At 65.2% G+C, this 16851-nt stretch overlaps 2 protein-coding genes across 2 annotated transcripts in view; both read left to right on the top strand.

Annotated features, from left to right (window-relative positions):
* The window catches only part of FOXO6 (forkhead box O6), a 72634-nt gene that overhangs the window by 40216 nt on the left and 15567 nt on the right, over window positions 1-16851 (top strand). The window lies entirely within an intron of this gene.
* On the top strand, window positions 4991-9484 carry LOC142819930 (uncharacterized). The gene is made up of 3 exons (XM_075908847.1): window positions 4991-5092; window positions 6239-6686; window positions 6774-9484. The coding sequence occupies exons 1-3, from the start codon at window positions 4991-4993 to the stop codon at window positions 7370-7372; spliced, it is 1149 nt and encodes a 382-aa protein (XP_075764962.1). The 3' UTR covers window positions 7373-9484.

The raw sequence follows: 16851 nt of genomic DNA, 5'->3' as shown, positions 1-16851 counted from the left end.
GCACACCACTGGAGGGTGTATGGGGGTGTGTGTGCACACCCGTGGGAGGTGTTATGGGGGGGGTGCACCAGTGGAGGGTGTGACGTAGTGGGGGTACCTTGCTGGTTGCTATGCTGGGGCTGTGGGTGACCCCCACTGGCTGCTGGCTGCAGCACAGCCCAGCAGGGCAGGGGATGAGTCACTAGGCCAGGGTCTCTCAACCTGTCCGACCAGCTACCCCCCAGGGAGAGAACCAAAGGAAGGTGGATGCCGCCCCTGACTGGGGGCAGGGCTGGAAGAGAGTTAGTTTCTGTCTGGGATCATGGAGGAGACAGCCTAGGGAAAGGGGCTGGAATTTAGGGGCCCAGGCTCCCCCATATCAAGGGGGGCTGAGGCATCCTAGGCCTGCCCTGGAACCAGATTCCATCTGTGCTGTGCTGTATGCTGGGGAAGCAATAAACTCCCTCTGTTCTACTGGCTGGGGGAGTCTGTTCGTGCCACTACGGGGGTGCAGGAGATGGGAAAACCCCAACGCACCGTCACAGAGGGTGTCATGGGGGTGTGTGCGCACACCCGTGGGGGGTGTCATGGGGAGGTGCACACCCGTGGGAGGTGTCATGGGGGTGTGCGCACACCAGTGGAGGGTGTTATGGGGGGGTGCGCACCCGTGGGGGGTGTCATTGGGGGTGTGTGTGCGCACTCCCGTGGGGGTGTCTCATGGAGGCGTGCAGGCCTATGGCCAAAGCTGTGTGTGCATGGCAGCTGTGTGTGTCGGGATGTGCGGGGCTGGGGTCAGGCTGTCAGACAAGGTCTCTCAGGCAGGGGGCTAAGGGGGGCTCCCTTCTTGCTTCCTGAACTGCATGAGGAGGAAGTGTTGGGGGCGGGGCTTCGGGGTGCTCTCGGGGAGGCTCTGGGGAGGTCGCCCAGCCCTAATGCTGAGCCTGGCGCGGGTGCCTCTTGCAAGCAGCCGGGGGGGGGGCACTGGGCATGGTGGGCACCGCCAGGGGCTCTCTGAGCCGGGGAGCAGGCGTGACCCTGGCCCAGGGCGGGTGGGCAGAGGTCCCAGGAACAGCCCTGCCGGGCAGTTTCCTGCCAGCGCCCGGAGGGTTAAGCATCTGCAGCTATAAATGGCACAAGCCCCGTGTGCCCCTCCCCCCTTCTCGGGGCACCTGGGCCCGCCTGCCTCTCCAGTCTCAGCACAGCAGCTGCTGTGCGTGTGGGATGACCCCCCCTGGAAGGATGAGTAAGCCCTGCCTGGTGAGACCCTGGCGAGAGGCTGAGGGGTGGGAGGGGAGGTAATTACCAGGTGCAAAGCAAGCTGCTGCCCATCAGGTTGGCTGAGTCACGGCAGAGACGCGTGTGCACATGTGGCCAATGTATGTGAGCTCTGGGCGTTTGCTCGTGTGTTTGTGGGTGTGAGAACAAGCATGGGGGGGGGCTCGTGTATTGTGTGGATGCCTGGGCCATGCAGAAGAGCTGTGGGAGAGCATGAATGGGGGGTGGGGTTATGCGGGAGGGCCATGGGAGCATGTGCGCGTGTGTCTGTGAATGTGTGCACATGTGTGTTCATGTCCTGGGAGTGCACGGGCTGTGCACGGGCCGTGGAAGTGTGCAGGGTCACACAAGGGCTGTGCACGGGCCATGGAAGTGTGCGGGGTCACACAAGGGCTGTGCACGGGCCATGGAAGTGTGAGGGGTCACACAAGGGCTGTGCACGGGCCATGGAAGTGTGCAGGGTCACACAAGGGCTGTGCACGGGCCATGGAAGTGTGCGGGGTCACACAAGGGCTGTGCACGGGCCATGGAAGTGTGCGGGGTCACACAAGGGCTGTGCACGGGCCATGGAAGTGTGCGGGGTCACACAAGGGCTGTGCACGGGCCATGGGAGTGTGCGGGGTCACACAAGGGCTGTGCACGGGCCATGGAAGTGTGCGGGGTCACACAAGGGCTGTGCACGGGCCATGGAAGTGTGCGGGGTCACACAAGGGCTGTGCATGGGCCGTGGAAGTGTGGGGTCACACAAGGGCTGTGCACGGGCCATGGAAGTGTGCGGGGTCACACAAGGGCTGTGCATGGGCCGTGGAAGTGTGGGGTCATATAAGGGCTGTGCATGGGCCGTGGAAGTGTGGGGTCATATAAGGGCTGTGCACGGGCCATGGAAGTGTGCGGGGTCATATAAGGGCTGTGCACGGGCCATGGAAGTGTGCAGGGTCACACAAGGGCTGTGCACGGGCCATGGAAGTGTGCGGGGTCACACAAGGGCTGTGCACGGGCCATGGAAGTGTGCAGGGTCACACAAGGGCTGTGCATGGGCCGTGGAAGTGTGCGGGGTCACACAAGGGCTGTGCATGGGCCGTGGAAGTGTGAGGGGTCACACAAGGGCTGTGCACGGGCCATGGAAGTGTGCGGGGTCACACAAGGGCTGTGCATGGGCCGTGGAAGTGTGCGGGGTCACACAAGGGCTGTGCACGGGCCGTGGAAGTGTGCGGGGTCACACAAGGGCTGTGCATGGGCCGTGGAAGTGTGCGGGGTCACACAAGGGCTGTGCATGGGCCGTGGAAGTGTGCGGGGTCACACAAGGGCTGTGCACGGGCCATGGAAGTGTGCGGGGTCACACAAGGGCTGTGCACGGGCCATGGAAGTGTGCAGGGTCACACAAGGGCTGTGCATGGGCCGTGGAAGTGTGCGGGGTCACACAAGGGCTGTGCACGGGCCATGGATGTGTGCAGGGTCACACAAGGGCTGTGCACGGGCCATGGAAGTGTGCGGGGTCACACAAGGGCTGTGCATGGGCCGTGGAAGTGTGCGGGGTCACACAAGGGCTGTGCACGGGCCATGGAAGTGTGCAGGGTCACACAAGGGCTGTGCACGGGCCATGGAAGTGTGCAGGGTCACACAAGGGCTGTGCACGGGCCATGGAAGTGTGCAGGGTCACACAAGGGCTGTGCATGGGCCGTGGAAGTGTGCGGGGTCATGTCTTGTAGGTGCACAGGCCGTGCGGGCGAGGCCGTGTGAGGCTAGGAGCGAGCACACAGCCTGCTGGATACCAGAGCTCTGTTGAAGGGCAGGAAAGGTTGCCTGCTGCCATGGGCCGCCCAGCGCGAGGTGCCATCGCAGGTCCATGGTCCCCGGAAGACGGGCGCTTCAGCCTCCTCCTCTCAGGGACGGCGCTTGCACTTTGGCTCGTCCTCAGCACCCACGGGAAATCCGCCCTGCGTCCCTGTGCTGGGGGCAGAGCTGTCTCCATGAGGGGACGCTGTGCTGGCCTTGCTGCCGGGGGAAGGCCCTGCATCTCCTGCAGTGAGGCTCTCGCACGCTGGAGAAAGGAGATGCGCGTGCATGGGTGTGCACGTGCACACACACACACTGGTGCGCAGGCAGAGCTCAGGGATTGAACAGAGGAGCGATACAGCAAGGGTCCCTGCCTGCGTGGCGCTGCCTGGACCAGCAAGCCAGGCTGGGGCAGCAGGAGAGCAGGGTTCAATTCCCTGCCTCCCACTGCCTCACTCTGTGATCTGGCCATGGCCCCACCATGGGCCTCAGTTTCCCCAACCCTCCTCCGTGGGTGCATACACTGCTTGACCACAAGGGCTGGCCCGCCAGTCCCCATGATGTGCCTGGGCGCAGTCGCCCGCTCTGGCCCCCGCAGCAGCTGCCTGTGCCAGGGCGCGGGGCCGGAAGTCCAGTAGCAACCTCGCTTTGCCGCCTGACGTGGGCTCTGCGGAGCGTGTGCCCGGGGCCGTGGGCTCAGCTGGAGCAATCGTCACGCGCAGCTCGTCGCAGCTGCATGTCTGGGGGCAGCTCCCCCGCCTGGCTGTGGCTGGCGCGTCGTGGCCCCGAGCAGAGACTAGGACCTGCCAGCTGAGACGCTGTGACCGGGTCCCTTAAAGGGGAAGCAGCTCGGCTGGCCTGGGCCACCCCGCCGCTGCTCGCCCTGCGCGTGTGCCTGCCTGCCGGGAACGTGTCACGTGCGCGTGCCCCTTTGTGGGGCTGTGGACTCGTGCACGAGTGTGTGCACTTTTGGGCCTGCCTGGCGTGCATGTGTCCGTGTAGTGCCGGCACTGGTGCGAAGCCCCGGCTCCCTGACCATGGGAGCAGGCTGGCTCCCGGGTGCTGCTGTTGTCCCGACACCCTCCCTAGCGGCCTCCGAATTGCACGGCCTCCGCCCGGCCCCGTGGGCCCTGCCGGGCTGGGGGATTGGCAGCCTCACCCGGGAGCAGCTCGCAAGGGGCCGTGTTCCAGCCCTGACCAGTCGCTAGCAGCCTCGTCCCGTCCAAGCCCTCGCAGTGGGACAGCGCCCAGGCTTTTGCCTCCCTCCCTGGCGCTATCGCCGCCTCGCTGGCCCTTCTCCGCCCCGTCTGCGCGGCGGCAGCGCGCCTGGCCCAGGCTCTGGGCATGCGGCAGTCAGCCGGGGCCAGGCAAAGCCGAGAGGAGCTGGCAGGGGCTCGGCTCCCTGCTCCCAGCCAGGCAGGACAGCAGCTCGGGGCTCCGCTCACCTCTGCCTGCCAGAGCGGGGCGGGGGCGCTGCAGCCTGGCCTGCGCCAGGGTCCTGGGACGGGCTCGCGGGCCTCAGGCTGCCAGGAGCGGAGGGGCAGTCCCGGGTGCAGGCCCCTTTCCTCCGCTGGCCCCTGCAGCCCGGCCGCAGGGTGCCTTGTGTGGGGGCAGGCAGCTCCTGCAGGGACCCGCCCGCTCTGGGGAATGCCTCCTGCCAGCCCCGCCGGGCCGTGCTGCGGCTGGCGCCCTGGCCTGGGCTGCGGGCGGCCTGTGGGGCTCGGCCATTTCCCTCCCGCTTCGCAGCGTCTGAGCCGGGTGGGAGCGAGAGCTGGGCCCGGGCTGCCACAAGGAGCTGCCAGGGCAGGGTGGCGCATCCCCCCAGGCCTGCCCTGCCTGCCCCCTCTCCTGGGCCCGTTCCCGGCAGGGGCGTGGCGTCGGGGCACACGGGTCTGTCTGGCCCGGGCTTGGCAAGGGCTGGTGTTGCTGGAGAGGTGATGGGGGAGGAGTGGCTGTGGGCATGGGTCTGTGTGGGGGGCCCTGTGCTGGGCTTTTCAGTGGGACCTCCTGGAAAGCTGCTGAGCCCAAGGCTCACTGTCCCAGTAGGGCCGTGGGCCGCGGGGTAAGTGCCAGGCCTGGGCCAATCCCTACCTTCTGCCTGGGGGGCTGCTAGCTGGCGTGTGCTGCGGCAGGGGCCAGGGTCGTGCTCCAGACGTGGTTTGGCAGCGTCTGGCGGGGGAGCTACAGGAGGGGCGTGGGCGGGAGCCCGACACGGGACTAGAGCGCATGTGGCTGTTTTCAATTCCGGATTGAGAGGCTCTGGCAGAGCTGTAATGAACCGGGCGCCTCATCGTGATCTGCCATGGAGAGGGCATCCTCCCTCCAGAGCAATCTCCGGCCATAGCAAACGGAAACACTCGCCAGACTTGCCTGTGCCTCTGGGGTGGAGCGTGCCTGCCGCTCAGCCGCGCACTGCAACGCGGCAGAGCAGGTCGGTCAGGCCCTGAAGAGCAGCCGCAGCAGCTCCCAAGGAAAGTGCAGGTGTGACATAGGGCTCGTCTAGACTACAGAGCTGTTCAGGATCCTCTGCCCCAGCCAAGGAAGAAAATGTGAGAAAAGCAGACGCGTTCCGTGGGCATCCCTGTAACCTCGTTTCACGAGGACGAAGGGCTGCTCCGAAAGAGGGGCCCCGTGTGGACGGGCTGAATGTCGGAAAAGCCTCTTTCGGAAGAAGATCCGTTGGCAATTTGCAAATATCTCCGACTTTTCTTTGCAGAGTAGACACAGCCTTATCCAGAAAGGGTGCTCCAGAACGGAAAGGTATCCTGGAGCCGGGCTTCGGGACCGGCCCCAGAAACCCAGCCTTTCCTTTCCATAGACAATTCAGATTCACAAACCGTGGGCTAGTTCAACAAGCAATTTCGTCCCTGCATTGAATCCATTGCTCTGCAGGGCCCGTTAGTTCCCGTCAGGTATTTCTGCCTGTGCCGGTCTAGCCCACATGTTTTGGAGCAATTCGTGCCCTGCTCCTAGGACGAGCAAGGGGCGGGTACAGGACAAGGCAGTAGCAGGCTGTGAGCCAAACAGAACGGGGGTGGCACCGGGCAGAAGAGGGCTATTTTATTTTTCCAGATATTTTTTTAAAAGTCTTTTGCAAAATTTCTTACACGAAGCTTCTGCTTTTTAAAACTCAAAACAGGGACAAACCATTTTTTCAAAAACTGAACACAAGCATTTAGAAGGGTTTAGACGGATTTCTTTCTGAAAGCTGAACATTTTTACCCAAAATGACCAGTTTCCTTTTTCTGGCAAAAAACTGGAAACAATTGATCAAAATGAAGAATTTCAGCAACATTTTCTTTTCCGTTTTTGTAGGAAAAAACATTTTGCCAGAAATAGTGTTGGAAATTGGGGTCCCCGGTTGTGCGTGAGCTCCCCAGGGGCAGCCAGAATCCCACGTCCCTGCCTGGGGGACGCCCTGCTGTGCCAAAGGACAGCTGGGATTGCTCACGTCCTGAGGCCCCCCCCCGCGGGATGGAGCGGATGTTGCGCCAGCAGGAGGCGGGAAGGCCCTCGCCCTGGTGTGGGGAAGAGGCCTGCGGATTTCAGAGGGGCTGGGAGCCCGCAGCTGCCATTGGCCTCATTGGTAGTGCCAGCGGGGCGCCCCTGCTCTGAGACGGTTCGTGGAGCTGTTGTCCCGTTGCCGTGCGGGGCAGGTTCTCCTCCCCGGTTACACTGTCCCGTTGCAGTGCGGGGGCAGGTTCTCCTCCCCGGTTACACTGTCCCGTTGCCGTGCGGGGCAGGGTCTCCTCCCCGGTTACACTGTCCCGTTGCCGTGCGGGGCAGGGTCTCCTCCCCGGTTACGCTGTCCCGTTGCAGTGCGGGGGCAGGTTCTCCTCCCCGGTTACACTGTCCCGTTGCAGTGCGGGGGCAGGTTCTTCTCCACGGTTACACTGTCCCGTTGCCGTGCGGGGGCAGGGTCTCCTCCACGGTTACACTGTCCCGTTGCCGTGCGGGGCAGGTTCTCCTCCACGGTTACACTGTCCCGTTGCCGTGCGGGGCAGGTTCTCCTCCCCGGTTACGCTGTCCCGTTGCCGTGCGGGGCAGGGTCTCCTCCCCGGTTACGCTGTCCCGTTGCCGTGCGGGGCAGGGTCTCCTCCCTGGTTACGCTGTCCCGTTGCTGAGCGGGGGCAGGCTCTCCTCCCCGGTTACGCTGTCCCGTTGCCGTGCGGGGCAGGGTCTCCTCCCCGGTTACGCTGTCCCGTTGCCGTGCGGGGCAGGGTCTCCTCCCCGGTTACGCTGTCCCGTTGCCGAGCGGGGGCAGGCTCTCCTCCCCGGTTACGCTGTCCCGTTGCCGAGCGGGGGCAGGTTCTCCTCCCCGGTTACGCTGTCCCGTTGCTGAGCGGGGGCAGGCTCTCCTCCCCGGTTACGCTGTCCCGTTGCCGAGCGGGGGCAGGCTCTCCTCCCCGGTTACGCTGTCCCGTTGCCGTGCGGGGCAGGTTCTCCTCCCTGGTTACGCTGTCCCGTTGCTGAGCGGGGGCAGGCTCTCCTCCCCGGTTACGCTGTCCCGTTGCCGAGCGGGGGCAGGCTCTCCTCCCTGGTTACGCTGTCCCGTTGCTGAGCGGGGGCAGGCTCTCCTCCCTGGTTACGCTGTCCCGTTGCTGAGCGGGGGCAGGCTCTCCTCCCCGGTTACGCTGTCCCGTTGCTGAGCGGGGGCAGGCTCTCCTCCCTGGTTACGCTGTCCCGTTGCTGAGCGGGGGCAGGCTCTCCTCCCCAGTTACGCTGTCCCGTTGCCGTGCGGGGCAGGTTCTCCTCCCCAGTTACGCTGTCCTGTTGCCGAGCGGGGCAGGTTCTCCTCCCCAGTTACGCTGTCCCGTTGCTGAGCGGGGGCAGGCTCTCCTCTACGGTTACGCTGTCCCGTTGCCGAGCGGGGGCAGGCTCTCCTCCCTGGTTACGCTGTCCCGTTGCCGAGCGGGGGCAGGCTCTCCTCTACGGTTACGTTGTCCCGTTGCCGAGCAGGGGCAGGCTGTCCTCCCTGGTTACGCTGTCCCGTTGCCGAGCGGGGGCAGGCTCTCCTCTACGGTTACATCGTCCCATTGCCATGTGGGTGCAGGCTGTCCTCCCTGGTTACGCTGTCCCGTTGCCAGGCGGGACACCCTGAGAGGGAGGGTATCTGTATGAGTATCTACCAGCTCATGCTGTATTCATGTGGTATGTACAATATGAACTCACATTGTATTCATGTGGTATGTACAACATGAACTCACATTGTATTCATGTGGTACATACAACATGAGCCGATACAACGAGTAGCAGTGTGTGCACACCGTGAGTATATACTACACTGTGTACGCCACGCTGACTACGCTGAGTATCTACAAGTAAGAACAAGGGGTAAGGCCTCAGAAATCAGCCCAGCTCCTATGGCAGGTGCCCCAGGAGGCGCGTAGGGCGCGGGGCTGCTCGGCTCGCCAGCACCCCGGACTGGGCCCGAGGGGGGGGCGGCAGGGGCCTGGCAGCTGTGTTGTGTTCAGGCCGGGCTGCTCTCCCTGGTATCCAAGGGAGAAGGGGGCTCTCGCGCTCCAGCATGGCCCGGTGCCCAGTGCGCTGTGGAGTCCTGGCTGCTGGCCAGTGCCGTGGGGCTCTCAGCCTGCCATGGGCACTGGCTGCCAGCAGGGACCTGGCTCGGGGCAGCAGCCAAAACCCGGGAAGCTTTTCCCAGCAGCGCCAGGCTGGAAATTCCACACGAGCTGGTTTCTCTGAAGGCGGCTGCTCCCTCCTCCCCAGGGGTGGGGGCGGGGAGAGCCTGGAGAAGCCCTGTGGAGCTCTGCCTGCTCCTGCCTGGGTCCAGGCAATGCCCGTGCCGGGGCAGGCTGGTCTGACTTAGGGGTCCTGCCAGCCAGGGACGGAAGGCGCCTCTAAGCATCCTGACTCCGCCAAGCACCAGGCCCCCGAGCGACCTCGCGCTGCGCCCTGCGCCCTGCGCCCTACCCACGGCTGAGATGGAGGCTCGCGTAGGAGCGAGGGTGGGAAACGGCCTGTCACCTCCCCTGGGACTCTGGCCTGCGGGCCAGGGCTCCGTGCGGCCGGCTGGAACGTCCCGAGCAAGGGGGCTTCCGCCCTTTCCCTGGAGAGTCTGGGAAGCCCCAGCTCCCACGGCCGGACAGCTAGCTCCTCGTGGGAGCAGCCCTGCGCTCAGCCAGCCCCGGGAAGAGCCTAGGATCCCACAGCAGCAGCACACCGGGGGGACGGACGGCGCCCCAGAGCAGGGCAGGGCCACGCAGTAGTGTGTGCGTGTCTGCATGGAGGGGTGGGACCGCACAGTCGATGGACCGAGAGGCGAAACCCTACAGGTTAACGCTACAGACCATGCGTGTCCCCGGGCCAGGATGCTGGTTAGCAGGCTGCCAGCCAGACTCGGTCCTGGCTCGCGCTGGGTCCGGGACCAACCCCTCCGCAGCTCTGCATTGACAGTGTATTAGGAGCCAGCGGGCGGGCAGCCCGGCTCAGGTCCGGCTCAGCCTCCCCCTTCCCCCTGGACAGGGCTGCTGCCAGGCACCAGCACCAGGCACCAGGCCCGCAAGGGGAGCTGGGCTTAAACTGGCTCCCCTCACGGACCTGCTCCTGCCTGGCTCCCCGCGCTGCTGCCTCTGATACAGCAGCAGCAGGACGCAGTGCCAGGGGGCTACTGGGGAATGAGGCCGGAGGGCACTGGCTGCCGGCTCCGCCCCCGTGGACTAGAGACTAGTCGACCAACCGCTAAGAATTCACGAGTTTAATCGACTGTTCAGTTAACTGATATTTCACATCCCTACTGCATGTGTGTGTGTGTGCGTGTGTGCTTCTGCATGTGTGTGTGTGTGTGTGTGCGCCTGCATGTGTGTGTGTTCGAGTCTCTGCGTGCGTCTGAGTGTGTGCGCACCTGTGCATCTACTTGTGTGTGTTTGTGACTCTGTGCATCTGCGTGTGTGCGTGTCTGCGTGCGCACATGCATGTTGGTGGGTGTGCACGCCTGTGTGCATGAGTCTGTGTGTGCGCGTGTGCACGCCTGTGCATCTACTTGTGTGTGTTTGTGTCTCTGTGCATCTGCATGTGTGCATGTGTCTGTGTGTGCATGCGCGTGTTTGTGGGTGTGCATGCATGTGTGCGTGCGTTTGTGTGTGCACATGTGTGTTGCACCATTGCGAGCTGCTGAGCCACACTAGATCGGTTGCTTCTCACTGGTCGTTGTGTTACCCTCTCCTGGCGGAAGAGCGGCTGTTCGTGTGCGGCCCTCTGACCAGTGACAGCTACTGGGGACTCTCCTTCAGCTCAGGGTGGGGGGTTGTGTACCGATGCTCTTGAGGGGCACAGTGCAGCGTGTGCGGTTCACACTGTGCTTGGTTCACTGAGCTGCTCGGGCGCCATCCCCGTGGCCTCTGGGCTGCCCTGCCGGTTCCTTGCATTTGTCTCCGTGGCCGACCCCTGGGCGATCCGACACGGGGCCCGGCGCGTTTCCGCAGCCTGGGGTGCTCAGAGCGGGTGGCTGTCCCAGTCCAGACCCCACCCGGGGCTCTGGGACAGGCCTCTGCAGACTCAGCCGCCTGGCGCGCTCTCGTCCCCAGCCCCCAGGCGAGGCTGCCAGCACCTGAGGAAAAGGGAACGCCGCCCCTTTAATTGTTTGGCTGCGGTTAGAACTTGGTGTGGAGGAAATTGCACCCAGGGGAAAAAATCCTGTAATTTCATGCAAAAATGACATGGCGGCTGGGTGTGATTTCCTGCTCTGGGGTGTAATTAGCGTATTCCTGGGCCTCGCCAATGCACCGCGCTGGGGGAGGGACAGGCTGGACTCAGCCTTGGTCTTTGGGGTCACACGCCCTCCCCTGGGGCTCCCTCCCTCCCCGCTCAGCCCTCCTGGCCACGTGGAGCCGGGCGCTGCGCCCACTGGGCAGTGACGGGGGCCGGCCTGGGCTCTGCGTGCGGCTGCAGGAGGGTCTGGAGGGCAGAGCGGCGCGTGGGCTCAGACGCCCGGGTTCTCTCTGAGACTCTGCAAAGCCCCCCCACGGCAGCGTCTGAGCCCCGGTCGACCTGCGCTCCAGGGCTCTCCGTTCCCTCGGGGCGGGAGTGTGGCTCACAGACACAGCCAGCCGCCCTCCAGCCTGGTTGGGCGTCAGAGCCCCCGGGCGCTGGAGCAGGAGCGGCTCCGCTGCTCTGTGCAACCCCAAGGCGTGAGCCCAGGCTCCGAGCCTCCCTGCTGGCAGCCTTGGGCGCGGTGTTGCCGCTCTCGGAGCCTCGCCCCATCCGTAACACTGGACCGCCGCCCTCTCCAGCCGGAGCCTTCCCGGCTCGGGCGTGTCCCTGTGCGAACCCCCTCGGCACCCGGCGCTGGCGGTTTTCGCTGTGTCATGGTGCCCGGAGCTGGCTGCTCAGGGAGCGGGGGCAGGTCGGGAGCATGTTTTCCAATTAAAGCTGCCAGGGCTCTGCCATGCGCCTCCGTGCACCTTGCTGCTGCTAAGGGAGCGGGGGGGCAGAGGCTGGGGCCAGCGTGCCGGGAATGCAGCCAGGGACAGCCAGCTCCAGGAGCAGGCCAGGCCGGGAAGTGGCGCTGGGCGGGGGGTGTCTGGCTTTGCTTTTAATCCTGGGATATCCCCCCCGTGCCAGAGCCCTGTAGAGCCTGCCCGTGGCAGGCTGCCCACGCAGCCCAGGGCTGCCAGGCGATGGCTCTGCGCCCAGCCTGGTTCCTGCAGCCCAGCTGTCACGGTGGAGCCTCTACCGAGATCCCAGAACCACCACCAGGCAGAGGCCTTGGCCAGACAGACGGGCGCCCAGCATGGACAGGGCCCTGGCTTGGGGTGCGTGGCCGGGGGAGGCGCTGAACTGATCCTGGGCAGAGCTCACGAGAGCAGCCCCCTTGGCTTGTGCCCCACGGGAGTGTGGCTTCCGGGCTGTTACTTCCAGAGCTGGTGAAGGACCCCTGGAGCCAGGCCCTGAGCAGCTCCCCAGAGCCAGCTGCAAGCTGCTCCCATTGCAGCCCGCCCAGGACTCTCCCCTGAGCCTGGATCCCCCACGCTGCTTCCCAGCACCTGCCGCTAGACCTCAGGGCGACTCGCCCCGCCCCGCCCCGCCGTGGGACACGGAGCCGCGGGGGCTGATCGCTCACAGCCCCTGCCCCCCGGCCTGCTTTGGCCCCTCCTGCAGCACTCGGAGACAGGAGACACCCGGCAGCAGGGGCGGGGGGAGGGGGGGGGGGGGCTGTGCCTGGCTCCGCCGCCATCGCCCTGTCAGCCAGCAGAGCCCTGCCACTGCCCGAGCTAAAAATAGCTGAGAGGAGCGCTCGGCTCGGCAGCCGCCAGTCAATCGCCTGTCTGCAGACAGCTCCCCGGGGCAGGGCAGGGCGTGGGGAGAACCTCAGCCCCTGGGCAGCGAGCCAGAGCCGGTCGTATGCGGGAACCCCCAGCCGCACCCCCATGCGCACCCAGCCCCCATCCGAACCCCCCACCCCCCACCGCCATCCTTACACAGGCACCCCCAGCCGCACCCTCACACCCAGCACTGCCATACGCGCAGGCACCCCCCTCCCCATGTTAACCGCCTGCATCCTCACTTGCCCCACACCCCATCCTTGCACACCCTGGCCCTCCCTCAGTGCTCCCTCCCCCCCCACACGCTCAGGCCGGCCGGGGAAGCAGGGCAGAGCTGGGCTGGGGGGCTTTACAGAGACCGGCTGCCACCTGCCGAGCTTCCCAGCCGCTGACTCTCTGGGGGCCTGTGGGGTGAGACGGCTCCACCCCCCAGCGCCCCTGAGCGCCCCGGGCTCGTTATCTGAACCATGCAACTCGCTCTAATGAGCCCTGTGGGGAGCTGGGGCAACCCAGGATTCCTCTGTGCCCCACGCTGCCCGCTGGGCTGCCCCTCCCCTCCCCTCCCCTCCCGTCCCACCCGCCTGCACCCTCATCACGCAACACAACACACACGTGCCTGCACCACACAGCATCCCCCCCACACGCCTGCACCACACAGCATCCAGACACACATACACATCTCTGCACCATAGAGCATCCTCTCTCTCTCTCTCTCTCTCTCTCTCACACACACACACACACACACACACACACACACACACACACACACATGCCCCTGCACCATAGAGCATCCCGACACACACACACACACACACACACACACACACACACACAACACCCCTGTACTACGCATCATCCCCTGACACGTACACACACACACACAACACCCTTGCACCACACAGCATCCCCGACACACACACCCAACACCCATTCCCCACGCAGCATCCTGTGACGCACACACACACGCATGCACCCCTGCACCACGCAGCATCCCCTCCACACACACGCACACACAAACACCCTCCCTTGGCTCTTTTGGAAAGAGCGACCCCTCCTGGGCCTGCCCCCCGTGAGCAGCCGGGAGCCCTGCGCAGCCCAGGAGTGGAGCGCAGGGAGCCAGACGCAGGTTGCTCTGTCCCCAGGTGCCGGGCAGGCAGCGTGACCCCCCCCCCCCCGCAGTGAGGCCATGGCCCTAGCCCCAGCCACCTGCACGGCCAGGCACCGTCCTCCCCGCCCCCGGCACGTCCACCCGCACGGCCAGACACCGGCCCCCTCCCGGCACGTCCACCCGCACGGCCAGGCACATCAGGCAGCACAACAGCATCTCCAGGCCCAGCTCCTGCTTCTTCACGAGACAGGGCCGTACACCCAGGGCTCCCTCTGCAGTTCGGGGACACCCCCAACCTCGAGGGTGCTGGGATGAGCGTACGGCCCGGGGGAAGGGCCGCCCGGCTCTGCGTGTGGTGGGGGCAGCGGTGGCAGGCGGTAGAGCCGGAGGGGCCCTTGTAGAACCCGACGGAGCATCCAGTCTGGGCACAGCCCTGGCTCTGGTCTCCTGCTGCCCAGGGCTCGGGCCAAGCGCAGGGCTCGGAGGCCCCCGTAAATCCAGAGACGCCCCAGTAGCTAGTGGTGCTGGGTTTGCACCCGTGTCTCGGAGATCTGGGCATGGGCCCGAGCGCCACAACCTGCCTCAGGTACTGAACTCTGCCTTCGAGCGGCTGCCCCTCGCCCTGCTGGCCAGTATCCTGCCCCCGCCCCCGGGCCCAGTCCCAGCGTGGCCCCTGCCAGCCCCACCGGCGGGCCGAGGGGGAGACGCTCCCCATGCCCAGCGCGCCCCCCCACATGCCGGGGACGCCCCGGGAAGCAGCAGCCCGCAGGGCTAGTCCCTGGCGCTCCACCACCGCCATGACTGCCGGGCGATCTCATTGGCTGCCGATCGCCGTCTGCGGCCAATGGGAGAAACAGGAAGCGGCGAGGAACGGGACACTGCTTCCCGCTGCTCCCATTGGCCGCGAACGGTGACCCACGAGGGCTGCGATGGCCCGGCGCCTGCCGAGGGGCCGGCACTCAGCGGTGGGGCCGCCAGGCACGAGCCCAGCTGGGCGGGATCCAGCCTGCGGGCCGTGGTGGAGAATGAGCTGAAAGTGAGCTCCGTGCGAGGCTCAAGCCAACAGGGCCGACGTGCACGACTGGCTCCCAGGCAAGCTGGCAGGGACGGTCCAGGCCGGGGCGCTGCCAGTGACAGAGAACGGTGCTGAGCGCCGGCCAAGTGGCGAGAGGGCGGGGCCATAACTCGGAGCCATCCGGACACACTGGAGAAGGGGTCTGCGGTCAACAGGGTGGCGCTCAGGGACACATGCAAAGTGCTCCGCGGAGGGAGGAACAATCCGTCACACACACAATGGGAAGCGACTGTCTAAGGATCTAGGGGTCATGGCTGCATTAACAGGAGTGCTGTGCGCAAGACACGAGGGCTGTGTCGACACTCGCGGCTTCTTGCACAAGAATCCGCAGAGCGTCCATACTGCCCGCCCGCTCTCGCGCAAGGAAATTTACAAGAAGCTGCGAGCGTAGACATAGCCGAGGAGTCGTTCTTCTGCTCTGCTCTGCGCTGAGGCCTCAGCTGGAGTATTGGGTCCAGTTCTGGGCACCGCATTTCAGGAAAGATGTGGAGAAATTGGAGAGGGTCCAGAGAAGAGCAACAAGAGTGATGAAAGGCCTAGAGAACAGGGGCTATGTGGGAAGACTGAAAGAACTGGGCTTGTTTAGTTTGGAAAGGAGCAGACTGAGAGGGGACACGATCGCGGTTTTCAGGTACCTAAAAGGGTGTCACAGGGAAGAGGGAGAAAACTTGTTCCCCTTGGCCTCTGAGGTTAGGATGAGCAGCAAGGGGCTTACACTGCAGCAGGGGAGGCTGAGGTTGGACATTAGGAAAAAGTTCCTGCCTGTCAGGGGGGTGAGACACTGGAATGAATTCCGGGGGGCGGGGGGGGGGGGGTTGTGGCATCTCCATCGCTGGAGATATTGCAGAGCAGGTTGGACACACGCCTGGCAGGGGTCCTGCCTCTCCAGATCCCTTCCAGTTCTCCGATTCTGCTCTCCATGATGTGGAGCCAGAGATGGCTGGCAGGTTCTTTGCCCCGTTTGGTGCTGGTGCGATTGCTGCTGGGAGCCTGTGGCGGGCTCTGGGGCAGTTCAAGCGGCGGTTGGCGAAGTGGAGGGGGGCCGAGGGGAGCCCGGAGGACGGCTGGAAAACCCGCCTTTCTGTGCAGGGCTGTGTAGCTTGTCCGGGAGCTGGGGGGGGGGGGGGGGCGGTGGAGCCCAGTCTGCGAGTGCCTGCCGGGGAGCAGGACAGCCCCCCAGTGTAGCGGCCCTGCCAGTGGCTGGAGGTTGAAGCCTGGCACATGCAGATTAGCAGACCGGGAGGGGAATGGCCACGGATCAATGGGCTCCTCCGCCGCTCACAAGCTTAAATCGCGAAGGGAAATCTGTGGGGAAGGTCGCTCTTGTTCACAGAGGGATCAGCCCCGAGAAGGTCGTGGGCCTGTGTGGTGCTGGGGTCGGAGATTTAATCACCTGCTGGCCTGGGAAGTGATGACGTATCGCCACTGAGAAACTGAGGCACAGGCCGGGGGCTGGGCAGAGCAAGGGAGCCGCTCACCACCGCGTGCTTCCCTGCGCCCTCGCTCGCGTGGCGCCAATTTCTCCTTTTACTCGCTCTGGCTGGGGCTGCCCTGGGCTGCGTGATGCCTCCCTGGGCCACAGGCGTAGGATGTGGGACCCTGCTCGGGGGGGCCTGCCATGCCGGGCCGGGGGGCTGGTTCTTCCCACGTGGTGCCTGGTGTCTGAGCACCCTGTGGGGGCAGGGAATGGCTGATACCCCCTCCCCTGGGAGTCCCAGCAGCAGCTCCGGTAGCTCCTCTGCCCAGTCCCTGCCCTCCAGCTGGTGTCGGGCCTGACCCCAGGGGCTCCGGGTCAGTGACGCTGGAGAGGGAGGGGGCTGGGGAAATCCACTCGCCCGTCTCCCCCCAGCACCCGGCTGGATGCTCTTCGGGGCGGGGGCTGCAGCTGCCGCCCCCAGGCTGAGGGACAATCGCAGGCTGCTGGCCAGGGCCCACCCGGACCAGGCGACGGGTTATGGGTTGTGGGACGCGGGGAGGGAGGGGGGCTGTCTGCTCTGTCACCCGGGGTCCCCCCCGGCTGCGCTGGGCTGTGCGATTCCCACTGACACACCCACGGGTGGATCGACCCAGGCACCTAGGCCGGCCTGGGCAGGTAACAAGACTCTTCCCGGGGGGAGACAAAGGGAGGGGGGGAGATGCCACCTGGCTGGGGGGCAGGGCTGGGAGCTGAGCGGGGGAGGGAGCAGACTAACCAGTGTAGGGGGTTCAGGGCCCTGGAACCCCTCCCCCGAGGGCACTAGGGCTGTCGGCCCGTCCCTCGCGCCTGCCTCCATAGATTCATAGACTCATAGACTTTAAGGTCAGAAGGGACCATTATGATCATCTAGTCCGACCCCCTGCACAGTACAGGCCACAGA

The sequence above is a fragment of the Pelodiscus sinensis genome, chromosome 25 (genome assembly GCF_049634645.1).
Source record: "Pelodiscus sinensis isolate JC-2024 chromosome 25, ASM4963464v1, whole genome shotgun sequence".
Taxonomy (NCBI): Eukaryota; Metazoa; Chordata; order Testudines; family Trionychidae; genus Pelodiscus; species Pelodiscus sinensis.
This window is presented reverse-complemented; position numbering and strand designations above follow the sequence as displayed.